General features: G+C 39.7%; 1 protein-coding gene across 4 annotated transcripts in view; it reads left to right on the forward strand.

The window, feature by feature from the left end:
* The first annotated feature begins 31 nt into the window (after positions 1 to 31).
* The window catches only part of abcc8 (ATP-binding cassette, sub-family C (CFTR/MRP), member 8), a 49913-nt gene continuing 36135 nt past the window's right edge, over positions 32 to 13809 (forward strand). For 3 of the 4 annotated variants that reach the window (XM_079346585.1, XM_079346582.1, XM_079346584.1), the window contains exons 1-6: positions 32 to 977; positions 4112 to 4274; positions 6477 to 6618; positions 8161 to 8282; positions 9916 to 10082; positions 12347 to 12589. In XM_079346585.1, the coding sequence (XP_079202711.1) occupies positions 957 to 977; positions 4112 to 4274; positions 6477 to 6618; positions 8161 to 8282; positions 9916 to 10082; positions 12347 to 12589 (858 nt within the window). In that variant the 5' untranslated portion in view covers positions 32 to 956. Of the gene's footprint in view, positions 978 to 2987; positions 3627 to 4111; positions 4275 to 6476; positions 6619 to 8160; positions 8283 to 9915; positions 10083 to 12346; positions 12590 to 13809 lie in introns of those variants that run through there. The other variant, XM_079346583.1, reaches the window with a different exon arrangement.

The raw sequence follows: 13809 nt of genomic DNA on the forward strand, positions 1-13809 counted from the left end.
ACATTACATTTCAGGAAGTTGTTGCAAAAAAACACACTGTAAAATTCATTAGGTTTAGGATTTTTTTTCCTTTTTCATACATGTATATCTCCTTGTTTACTTGATCAATAGGGAGGTTAAACCAATATATAAGCCATCATGACATTATGTCCATTCACATTACAATGTTAGGTTATTTTAAAGTTGATAATACATTTTCTGCTCATTCATATAAAGCTTATATTTAAATAGTGGCTCTCATTATTTACCTCCTTGCTTGGGATTTTCGCACGTTCTTTGTCTGCAGGCTCACTGGAGTTTCTGCACCACAACCTACCACAGGGGGCAACAGCGCTCCTTGTAGAATAAACCTCAGTGTATAAGAGAGTCCCAAATGTGTTTATCGTTCTGATTTAAAGGAATGTTTGTGTTTTTTAGGCGAGTTTATGCTGGTAAGTTTAGGTCATATTACAGGGAAGAAAATGATTCGAGAGGCTAGGCGTCTCGTCATGTAATGTTGCATGTGCTGTTGGCTGTGCACTTCTCGGTTATATAACCTCTGTGTACAGTAATCCACTCTGCTTCATGATGGTATACGTGACTGCTGCTACTTTCATCACGTATCGACTACTGTGTTTTGTTTGAAGGAGCGCCCCATTCCTCACTAACCTACCGACCGACGGTTCAAGGCAAAGACCACAGGTGGCCTTAGTTGGAAGAGCTGCTCCTCTCCTCCTCCCCCTCCATCCCCTCCCCCTCGGTCCCCGGGTTCAGGACCGTGGACAGTTCCTTTTCTCCACCCTCAAATCGCCGCGTGCGCTCCGGATGGTCAAACACGAGTGGGACAGCCAGATGTGTACAGCGCCCTGAACACATAGACTATCATTTTGGAGACTTAACCTCTTTTTTATTTTTCTTCGGATGTGAAATCTCTGAAGAGTGTTTTTAAGGAGTCAGGGAAACACCACGGAAGCACGATGATCTCACGATATAAACCGGTAAGTGCTATATTCCTGTGTCACCTGGTGAATCACACAGATCGATACTCGAGTTTGGAATATATGCTGCACGACTCTGTGAGCATTTAACGAACATGCACAGCAAATCAATACAATCACAATTTAGTACCCAATTACATATTTACATGTCATTTACACAATTTTATCTGCAGTTAAAACACAATTCATGACGTTGTGAGTCATTCTAGGTCAGAGTAAGTCAATGGATCACAGTGTGGGCTGTAATGGGACCATATATCACTGGGAATCATGCAGGGTTAATTTCCAGAACCGAATTATGGGGGTGTGAAATATTGGAGGCGCTGTTACATGATGATAACAAACGGTCACAGCCATTCAGATTGGAAGCATCTCATAAAGCAACCCCTCCTCCTTCTGTGAATAGGTGAAAGAGAGAGAGAGTCAATACATGATTCAACATCCAACTCCTACCCGACACTTTACTCCTACTCATCCAATAATCACAATACAAGTTGCAGAGAAGTCTCTATTTAGAATTGTGTTAGTGCTATGGTGCGCCAAGCTATTTTAACCCAAACCAAAACAAGTTACTGTTGCATGCTTTTTCTAAAGGTCTCTCTGAGTGGCTGCTGCTCCTCCACTCAGCCTCTTTCATTCTGCACTACACTGCTGTTTAACTCTCCCCAGGCAATCCAGTGATGGACAGGGCTAATCTCTGATGTAGGCCACCACAGCACTGTAAACCAGCCATTTCTCCCGGTGGAATAGATGACAGAAATACAGACACAATGCAGGAAGAAATCGTTAGTTAAGTCATGATGCTGGCAACGTGAGATACATTATTATTTAGGCTCCGGGGAAACCCAGCTGACAAAACAGCTGTTTAATACCACTATAGGATGTGGTTTGTGTGGGAGCAAAAGACACCTTGGCTTAATTTACTTAAAGCACCATGTTTTGCCAAAATAATCTGTTGTGAGTGTGGTTTTCCAAGTAAGCAGAAATGGGAGAATGGGAGAAAACAAATGGGAGACAGGAAGTCAGATGACATGAAAGTTGCTGTGAACTCTTCATCATGTGTGCTGACATGAAAGACCAACTGGAATCTCTTCACTTTCAGCTATGCCTGCTGTCTCTGTTCTATGCATTTCATTGCCTCAAAAAAGCCTTTTGACCTTTAGAGAATATTCTGATAAATTTAGACTCAAGTAGTAAATGCTTGCACAGTAGTAAACAGCCACTTATATCTGCTCAGTCTGCACGATTGCTCTCTCTTCAAGAAGTGGCTCTGTTGTTTCACACTCCATCAAGATTAGCTCAGTATCAACCCAATCAAAAGTGTCATTTTAAATGCCATGAGTTGTCTTTTTTTCTAACATGACTTTTAAGAATTCCCTAAACTTGAAGTCACACAGCAGTTGGATTAGTCATTTGTAACACTTTTGAATGGAGTCCATCAAGGGAATAAGTGTTTTTTCATCGAGTCATGAAAAGTGGCTGTCAGGCTATGAGTGGTTCTGTTCAAGGTTTCTGCCTGTTGAAAGCAAATTCTTTACCACAGTTGAATACTGCTTGACCATTGGTGGATTGTGGGAAGTGCTCACAAATGATGTTTGTTGGAATTTGCTCCGATGTAAACCAAATGTTTTGATGAATGTTTCATTGATACAAGTTGATATTTGTCTGGGTCTCACATTTGTGAATTTAACCACAGGAAGAAATCATGCAATTATGGTATTTCCTTTGTTTTTTTTTGCAAAAGTTGAATGCACCTAAAAATACATATTTGAGCTGTAAAAACAACAGACAACATGTGTGTGTGTGTGTGTGTGTGTGTGTGTGTGTGTGTGTGTGTGTGTGTGTGTAAACACTAATGTTAACTGCTGATCACATTTAAGCTTAACTCATCACTGATAAAAATACATATTTGAGCTGTAAAAACAACAGACAACACGTGTGTGTGTGTGTGTGTGTGTGTGTGTGTGTGTGTGTGTGCGTGTGTGTGTGTGTAAACACTAATGTGTGTGTGTGTAAACACTAATGTTAACTGCTGATCACATTTAAGCTTAACTCATCACTGATAACGTGAAGGTCACTATGGGCCAAGGATTACAATAACCATAATTCATTTGTACTACTAAAAGTCCATGAGTCTGTTGGATTATTACAATCTGCTCCCATGTGGCTTTTTGCTGATCCCTCTGAACATGTGAGCTGCCATTGGTTGCAGCAGGATCTCTCCCTGCTCCCTACAGGACCAGATGCACAATGCATCTATCTGGGGAATGCATCAATAATTTATGTCACTGTTTTCCATGTGTGCTGCCTCGCTCCATGTTTTACTGCAGATTTAAGATGAAGTTAAGTAATAAATGACTAAGGGGAAGAGTTACGTAACTCCTGTAAATATTGTTAGGATAAAGATTAGAGTGCTTGCTCATGCTTCACACGTACCTCTGTGTAACGTTTTTTTACAGCTCCATCAGCAGCTGTGCTCCACCTTCTCTCTTCTTTCTCTTCTCTCTCTCATCTTCATCACTCATTGTCCCTCGTGCTCTCACCCTCCTGCCTTCAGTGGATCAGTCCTTCGAGCTACCCCAACATATTCTGCTCTCCGCTCCCAAGGTCGTCTTTAAGCTCCCGTTCATAAAGAGACAGGAATAGCAGGTGCACTGCAGAATGCCACCGCTGCGCTCTCTGTATGTGCATGTTTGTGTGTGAATCTGTGTGTGTGTATCTGGGTGTGAGGGACGGTTGCGCATCTGAATGCATTCCAGTGGAGCTGTGAAGCGCGATGCGAGGGTGAAGCTTCAGTTTTAGAGGATGTCTGAGGACTGCGGGCGGACAGGATGCAGATGTTTCTTACCAGCATGGCCGAGGGAGCTGCTTAGACTGCTGGAGTGAAAAGGAGTGTGACTGACTCCCCTTCTTCCTCCTCCTTCCCTCTCTCCTTTTGTATCCTCTTCTTCACTGGATCAGATATTTGGGAGCCAGAGAAGGGAGCCAGGAAAGAGGTCACTTAAGGAAACACAAGGATCTACTGAAGTCGCCTACAGCTCTCCCCTTACAAAGACAAAATGCTCTGAGAGTCTGTATTACAAATCTCTTTGTCTGTCCCTGTTTACCATCTTCCTCTGGCCGGTTCTCTGCAGAGTCCAGGCTCCACCATGTCCTTGGCATTCTGTGGGAACGAGAATAACTCGTCAGCTTACAACGTGGACGGCGGGGTCCTGAACAACGGCTGTTTCTTGGACGCTCTCAATGTGGTGCCACATGTTTTCCTCCTCTTCATCACGTTTCCGATCCTCTTCATTGGTGAGTGTCACTGGGAGGTGACGTCCCCAGCCTCTCTGCACAGCACCCCCGCATGAACCACAACACACAAATGATGTGTCAGCACAAACGCATGAAGATATAAGTAATAATAATGGGCTTCTGCATGTACTCTATCTGCCCTTCACAATTTTTTCTGCTTCCTGTATTTTCTAGCACAGAATTATTGTTTAGTATACATGTTCAATATAGTGTTCATACATTATTTACTGTATTATACTCTACTATTCTAGTCGGAGTCTGCATTTTATTCCCAGACTAAAAACACCCAGTGTGTAGGTGTTGACTGTCCCCTAACCAACTGTGAATTAAAAAAAAAAAAAAAAACTCCTGATATGAGACTTTTATGAGCTACAAGAATTTATGCAAGACTTTCCTGATGAAAGGAAATGTGTTGGCATTAGGTTACACCTTCTTGGCTATCTTCCTGGACAGCTTCCAGTCTATTAGTGTCCCCATCATTGTGTAACAGACTAGATATGTGTTGCTGAACACACTGCTCAAACAGTCACACATGGTCACATCATCTGCCCTGCCCCTGTCAGTGTCTGTGCACAACGTGTTTGCATCCAGTTTTAAAGCAGTTCATATTTTCATGGTTTTGTTCTATAATGTGTTACCTCTCTAATTCATCTCCATGCTTTCATTCATGATTGCATGTTTCATAACTTTACTTTTTATGTTTGTGTTCTACTAATTAACTATATTAGATCTTACAAGCAAAATAGGTCAGTGGATGGCAATGTCAGTCTGTTGTCGTCAGTCTTTTGGTCAGTCTATTGGATGCATTTCCTATAAATTTTGCACATACATAAATTCCCCTCAGGCTAAATTTGACTGGATGGGAACTGTTAAAGTTCTCCTGTGGTGTGATCTTTATTTAAGTTTGAATTTCTTTGATTACTGATCACATATTTCCTGCAAAACTTTGGACACTTTCTGGACGATATCATAAGATAGAAAAGGTTGGTTAACCAAAGACTGAATACTCTTTGTGAACATGACAGGCTGTGCTGCCTTCACTAACAACTCTGTCGCCAAAGAAATACTTCAGGGTGTGAAAGACTTTCTGTCAACCTTGAGTCACCTGACAAAACCTTTTAGGAGTCATGTTACTGTACTACGTTCTGCTCTCCATTCTGCCCTGCAGCTGTTTAATGTGTTGCTCATGTGCTGGCTCATCAAATAAAGCTTCTCAGTGTGAGAGGATCCTGTGGATACACACTAAAACCGTAGTTTGCTTCACATTATTCCACCTCATTACAAATAATGATCATTTTTATTATTGATGAATAGTTAGGTGATATCAATGTAGGTCAATAATTATGTTAACTAGTGCAATGTGACACAAATGTCCATTTCAGTTTATCATATAAAGTCTGAATCTGTAGTAAGAAACTGAAAGATGATTACTTTAATGTCAAAAGGCAAAGAAGAAAAAAAAATCTAATAATTTGCTTCAAAACTGAGACAAGACAACATTTGGAAACCATCTCAGATGGCATTTGCTGCATCATAAAAACATTTGTGGATTTGAGTGTGTTGCACAGTGAACATGAGTAGATGGTGTGATTTTTTTGTGTGTATGGCTTTGATTCGTGTGTGTGTTTGCGACAGTGTCTGTGACTGCCAACACTTCCCAGCCAGATAAACTACCCAACAGCTGAAGAGTCAGCAGCAGAGGACTCATTAGCATAATCTCAACATTAGGGAAGTGTTCATGACAGCAGTGGTTCACATTAATGAAATAATCTACAGTTTAATGGATTAGCCTGGTTAGTTTTACACTACTGTGTGAATTTAGATTAAATGTAGACAAGCAGCCATCAGGTCCCTGTGAACACCTTCTCTCACAAAGCATTGTGAATTTAATAAAAGGGACAATAACACCTGAATTTAAAATAGATAACAGACTGTGGTGAGTTACAAGCTGACCCATCACATGTGTTTATCTGCTGTAAGTCAATCAGCATGTGTGAGAATGTGAACAATTTGTCATTACCATTGTGATGCTGAAAGATGCAATGGGAGTAGAGTGCTTTGCAATGACTGCTTGGTTAAAAAATCACAATTTATCACATTTATAGCTCTACCAAGTCCCTTTGCTTGGTATTTTATTTATTTCACTGTATAGTTAAAATGTAAAAGGTCTGTTGCTTTAAAAAAGAATGTCTTCTGTGTAAGGTTGGGGGAGCCAGAGTTCAAAGGTCCACATCCACCACAGCACCTGGCTTCACTTTCCCGGTCACAACCTGCGCTGGCTCCTCACCTTCGTGCTACTCTTCATCCTTGTCTGTGAGATTGCTGAAGGCATCGTCTCTGATGGGTATGTTGGACACAATAAGTCATCCAATTTACCAGACACACCATCTGTCAGGTGTAAGATGTGTTTTTTTATGACATCAATGACTGACATCCTTGGCATGATGTTTAAGCAATCATTTGATTAGGAACAAAGACTTGTTTCATTTTAATATTCAATACTGTCCTCTTCCCTTTAAGTGTCTATAATTCATCAGGGCACTGCTGTGTCATTCTAGTAACCAATCAAAAAGTATTTTACACCTGAGATCACAGGTGGATACAGTTAACTGTAATCAAGACTTTATCTCTGTGTAATAATAACTCTTTATGGAAATGCCTTCATAACGACTGTGCTGCTGCTGAGGTGGGCTGTAGAGAGTGAGGAACTTTCCCTACACGTTTTATAAGAAGGCTCAAAGACAAACATTATTCTATACAGCTGGTTAATAAATATATATAATAGCATGCTAAATGTGTTAAGTCATCCTTATGTTAAATGTCTTTGTAATTTTCAGTGATTTTCTCACCATATCCTTTATCAAATAAGCATTTGGCTCTTTTGTGATAGAGAACCCTTCAAAAAATGTATTTGCTCTGAAGCAAGTTGCCTAGCCAAGCCAATGGAGTGTTTTTTTAAGGAGCTTTTCACACCAAAACAAAAAGCCGTTTGCTCTCGCCAATTACCCTCAATCGCAGTCCAATTAGCAGTCCATCTGCCTTATCATTAATGTATGATACTGAGGTTGGTAACATGTTGTCAATCACAGATATAGGCTGAGACAGAAATAAGCTTAGAGAGATACTGCCATAAATCCTGTTGTTTACTCAAGAAACAGGGTAAAAAAAACTGCTGCCATTTGTCATGGACGACGCACAATAAAATGATGTGATGTTGCTATGAGATACCAGCAGCAATGTAAAAAAAAATATGGCAACAATAGTAGCTAGTAAGCTAAATAACAAAATAAAGGCAAGCAAATATTGCAGGAAAAAGAGGGTTAAGATTAGAAAACCTACAAAGGCATTTCAGTGAGGCAGGTAAACAGTTCAAACAGCACAATACAAAATAAACTGCATACATGAATTGATTTGCCTAAATTAACAGAATTTAGTCGTCAATACCTTTGAAAGGATGGAGGTTATTGGAGGTTACTGGTAAACAACCACTTCTGCAGCATGGAGGCTTAAGTGATTGTTACTGAAGTGAATAAATGAGCTCTCCATCACAACAGCTTGTCTCATCACTGGTATGTTCACCCTGATTTCAGAGCTGTGCTGAAGAGCTGGCTCTGATTATTTATGCCTCTTGTGTTTAAATGAGTTTGAATGTGGTTTAAACTGGGGCTTTATGAGGTACATGCCAAACATGGGTGGTAATGTGTTTAAACAAATGTATCCCTTCTACACATGTACTGTGTCACATGTGCTTCAACTTGAGGAAGTCTTGTTGTGGTTAATGAAGATAAAAAAGGACACATTTTTTTTACTCTGCCTCAGTGTTTATGCCATGATATGAATGCATACTTAAATCCCCTTTTCTCCTCTACTTGATGTTTTATTGCAGGTTCAGCAAATCCCTCCATCTGCACCTATACATGCCTGCAGGTCTGGCCTTCATGGCTGGCATCACCTCTATTATCTACTATCACAACATCGAGACCTCAAACTTCCCCAAACTGCTAATAGGTACAGTATTATAAAGTGAGCTTTGTCCATTAATCATTCAAAACTGTTAATCTTCCTGTACAGAGGAACAGTTTACTGGACACAATTAATACCTTTTTAGTATCATACCCGCTTGTGCTTTTTACCATTGTTGTCTTTGCAGCCTCTCTGAAATGTTCTTTAAGGTTTTCACAGGTAGACCTAAGTTTTTCTAACATCCAAAATAGATGTAGTCTTTAGTGTATCTCCAACCATTATATTAGAGGGGGACTGTAAACCTTGGGGTAACACTGGTCTTGTGGGAACATTATAAACTATGGGTTAATTCAACTTTGCATGAGAAACCTGGTCAATGTTTTTTTTGTTTTTGTTTGATGATTTATGAATCATAAAATACTTTAACAGGGTTCATTATCCTGAGGTAAGACTGCAAAACAATTCAGAAGGTAATATCATTATGTGCAGTTGTGCTGCCCTAAGTAGGTATAAATGATCCATTTTCACAAGGAGAATGAGTTCCAGGGGAAAGATATACACAGTTGAATGTGTTTTGAATAAGTTAAGTTCTTTAACTCTTTATGACCTGCGAGAACTGACACGCTGAAATATAATATCCCCATAGCAACCATATTGTATGAGCTTATATTGTTAAATAATATTCAACAATAGAACGTGTCCTTTATTTGTAGGCAACATTATATGATTGTGCTTTATATATATTCATATCTCACACATTGACCACGAAATGCACAAATTAACTTAGTTTCACATCAATTTATGTAGTCCATTGTTTGTTTCTATTGAACTCTCATGTTCGCTCCTTTATTGACCACCCTGTTGCTTCCCTGACAGTTCATGGTTTTCCTTTTCCCCATGCATAAATAACTTCTCTGTGTTGAGCACCAATGCTCATACCATCATTGAGCTGTTTTCAGCTTTTAGGTCTTCATATCACAGTGACTCTCTTGAGGGAAGAGGTGGGGCGTTGCTTTCTTCATGGTTGAATGAACAGAAATTAATCATCTATCTTGAGAATCTGACATTGACCTGCATGCTGCACTACTGTCAAAGTGTTCAGGCTCTTCAAAATAAACATGTAAACACTGTGTCAGTATGCTGCAGAGTCTGAGCCGATATTTTTTTCCCCTCTTGTCCTTGTCCGACCCTGGCTCGGGGGAATCAACACAAAGGTGTCACAAATAATCTTTAACCATAATCATTTACCAATATGTTGAACTGACACGGCATGACTTGAAGGAACAGCTATTGACAACATAAAGACAATCTTCCTAATTGCTGTGGATTAGAGATAATAACATTGCTGGCAGAGACCCATTGATCAGGTGTTTCTCTTGGGGTGATAATGGAAAGACAATCAAAAAGAAGAGGAAAAACATGTGTCATCATAAAACAAACATACCTCTAAAAAGTAGCCAGAGAACTAACATTTAGATGAAGCCTAGAATGAGAAACTAAAGCCCTATTTGATTCTGACTGTGACAACTTACGTCTTGATCTTATACAAATCCTGTTGCAAATTTTTTTGTTAATATTGGTGAAAACAGTCAAACTTTAACTACATCTTTAATACAATCCAGTTGTAGTCTTCTCCAGTCATTCCCTTTATTCATTCATTGTTGTCTGACCTCTTCAGCCCTGCTGATCTACTGGGTGCTTGCCTTCATCATGAAAACCATTAAGTTTGCCAAGTACACCGAGCATGGCATCGGCCCCAGACAGCTACGCTACTGCATCACCGGGCTGCTCATGCTGCTGTACGGACTCCTGCTCGCTGTGGAGATCAATGTCATCCTGGGCAGGGTAAGTGTGTGTTCACGTGTGTGTGTGTGTGTGTGTGTGTGTGTGTGTGTGTTGTTACATGGGGCAGCTGTGTATAGCCATCTGATGTGTTTCCTTTGTTTTGCTTAAGTTAGCTCTTCTGCTCAGTGATCAGTGAAGCTGCTTGAGGTGCAGTGATTATATTAGATAAAGCTATTATGCTTCATTTAGTTTTTTCGCCTGCTTTACACAGTAAGGAGAGTGATGGAAGTTAAAACCACCTTTGGTAGTTCATAAAAATACTGCACAGAGAAAGCTGTAGCTTTTGCTTTTAATTAACAAATAATTCAATGCTATAAACTATACTCATTACTAAAAAAACACTTGTCAAACTCATCACTTGTCATTTTTAGCACTTGCTTCCATGGGTCAATCAGTCAATCAATCATTATATTCATATCGTCCACACTTCCTTGCCACTGAGGTGGGGGTCGGAGCAGGATGTGCATTTATATGGATAGCGGTTGTGGGGGCTGTTGTGTTCCAGAAAATCTTTAGAATCAAGCGCACGACTCAGAGACAGTTTGACGTTTACAAATAACAATTTATTAGTAACGTGACTCGGGGTGAAATGAATGTGCAACACGATAATCAATGTGACTCTAGTGAACCCTAAAAACCCTAAACCCAAACACGCGTGACGAGGAGCCAGATCGGACACACGAGACGACACGGGGAAGACGGAGTCGTAGGAAGGCCGGGAACGGGAACTACAGAGAGGGAGAAAACACGAGAGGTTAACAAGCGCAAATAAACACAAGTATCCAAGATTACAAGAGCGAGAGCTGACACTGAGGTACAACCCCATGGAGGTGAAACAATAATCTGGCGCTGGCTTCCTGGAAGGAGCCAGCTTAAATAGCCAGATGATGATGAGTGGAAACACCTGTGACCGCAGCTGAACCTAATGAAATGATTAGTGAGGGAAGGGAGACACGAGGGAACTGACAGACAGGGAAACAAACAACAAAAACCGCATGTGGAAACCCCAAACATGACAGGGACGACACAGTAGTGCAGTGTGAAGGGATATGTTTGCTTCAAAATGATGAGGTGAGGTCATGCACACTGATTCGTTCCTTTGTTCTTGAGGATGCAGGAAACCAACTTTGCCTTAGACCATCTATGACCGAGTCTAATATCTACAGTCTGAGAGGCAGGATGTTCCTGATAATAAGAGGATGCATTTGAAATATGGGCATACATTTGTGATTTCACAACACACGTCCACCGAGTGTGTTTAACTCAGGATTCACAACAGCTCACTTACTTCACAATTTGATACAAGTGCTGACACATTTAACTTCACTTTCTTTGTTTCCAAGCACTGCTTTATGCTTGATCATTTCAGCCATACACACATAAACACATTTAAACACACACACACACACACACACACACACACACACACACACATACTCGTGCAACCGAGAATTATTATGACTCATAATACATCTTACAAATATTTGTGCCACCGACAATATAGCCCAAAGATATTGAAAAAAAACTGTCTAGTGTCCATTGGGCATGCGTTAGAGATCAGAGCAAGACTTCCAGCAGAGAAAATAAGTAAACACATTTTTACAGCCTCCCTTTATTTGATGTTGAGGTCCTGTTTGATCCTGTTGGTGTGTCTGGAGATTCATAAAAGTCTTTCTGATCATTTCTGATGTCCTGGGAATAATTCAGAAATATTAATTCAGTCCACCATCAACACATGTCCTACAGTTTCCTGTGTGAGTTCTGTGGATTCAGTGGCACAATGAAAGTAGAGAAGTTACATGAAATGAAAGTATTACCATTTCTTCTTGGAAACTGGAACACATACTTATAGGGCTAGAGTCAGGAAAAAAAGATGATTGTAAAAAGACAAATGACCTTTCCTCTCTTCTTAACCGGGACCAAAATGTGTTTTACACTATCTTTTAAAAAGCATTTGACAGCAAAGCAACATTTATATTGGGTTTTTTTATCATTTGGCTGATCGCCATGGAAATCAAAAGCAGATAAATGAATAGTGTCTTTTTTTCCACTGTACATTTTAAAGTGTGTTTGTCTCTGTTTACTTCTGCACTGCGTTAAATCTCCTTTGTGATACTTGAAAGCCTGTAACAAATAAGAGAATAGTTGATTTATGTTGCTGCCTCTAAACAATGTTTGCATGTTATTTTTCACCATTTGTTTTAAGATCACATGGGGTTAAAAATGTAATCACACCCATCTTTCTGGCCTTCTGCATCTCTTAGCGCTACATGTGTTTCGATGAACCAATGGAGGTCAAGCCCCCAGAGGACCTCCAAGACCTTGGTGTTCGATTTCTGCAGCCATTCGTCAACTTGTTGTCCAAAGCCACGTACTGGTGGATGAACACCTTCATCACCACCGCTCACAGAAGACCCATTGACCTCAAGGTCATCGGCAAACTGCCCATTGCCATGAGAGCCCTCACCAACTACATCAAGTTACGCAGGGCCTTCGAAGACCAGAGGGTTTGTGCAAACTAACATCTTTAATCTCTGTGTAATGTTTGTGAACCATAAAGGACTGTTGTCTTATGTTGAATTATTGTAGCTGAGATCGTAGTGAAAAAGGCAATAAAATACACAGAGCACATCAAACCTTGATTTACTCGACACATGATAAAGAGTGGAGGGTTTTGATAATAAAGAGAAACTATGATAGGCTTTTGCAAAAAAAATAACGCAGCTGAAACAACAGTTTCTCCAAATGTTTTTTTTAATATGAGAGATCTATATTTAGTTTTAAGGTCTTGTCAGTAAAATCTTTCCTTGTCTTGCATCATTGCTTCATAAGTTGTGGATGTGTCAGACTCTGTTGCAATTAGTAAATGTAAAAGCACCGTAGGTGATCTGCAAAATCTGTATAAAATGAGTAATATTGTTGGGCTATTTCTCCTATGAATGCTCACACATTTTTCACACAAATAACAAAATAGCATTCTGCATGCCAACAGTCCTTGAACTAGAACTAAAACCACCATTTCTTTTCAAATGTGATGATTATCCCGAAAGGATCAACAAAATTCTTTCCTCACAGAAAGAGGGTTTTAATCATTTTTGCAAAAGCTTAGAGAGCAGCTTGTTTGGTTCCTCGTGGCCCCACTTGACATTTTGATTACTTTTGTGACTTTACCCTTTTCATAATTTTTTGTTTGACATTTTAAAGTTTTGTCTGTGGGTCAGCCTGACATGTGCATGAAATAATCTGGGAATCTCAGATTTGTTTTACTTTTCTTTTCTTTTTTTTAAACAGCTGTTAAAAGTTCATCTGGATAAAGGTCAACAGTGTAAACAAAGAGATGTCACATGTGCACATACTTAAGTTTAGTCACTTCTGTTCTTGTTCAGTTTAAAACATACAAGAAAAGTTAGCTATCAAAAATGTAAAGGAATCCCTTTAGGTTTGAGTTTGAGGAGCCTGTCGTTAGCATAATTCTTGTTTAGTATGTAATCCATACCTTACTTGGAATCTGCATGATCTTGGTAAAACAATGTTGCTTCCTTCCATGTGCTCTTTTTACATTTTTAGTGAACCAAAACTTTGAATCTTGATACACTGGTGTTCTGACAGGTATCCCTGTCCTTCTTTTATGCATCATGCTTGGATACTTTTTCAATCAATATGTTGCAGAGTCAATGAACTTCATTAGAAATTCTTTAGCTGAATTTTAGTTCTTCACTTTTTTCCA

This window comes from Symphodus melops (assembly GCF_947650265.1).
Source record: "Symphodus melops genome assembly, chromosome: 6".
NCBI classification, from domain to species: domain Eukaryota; kingdom Metazoa; phylum Chordata; class Actinopteri; order Labriformes; family Labridae; genus Symphodus; species Symphodus melops.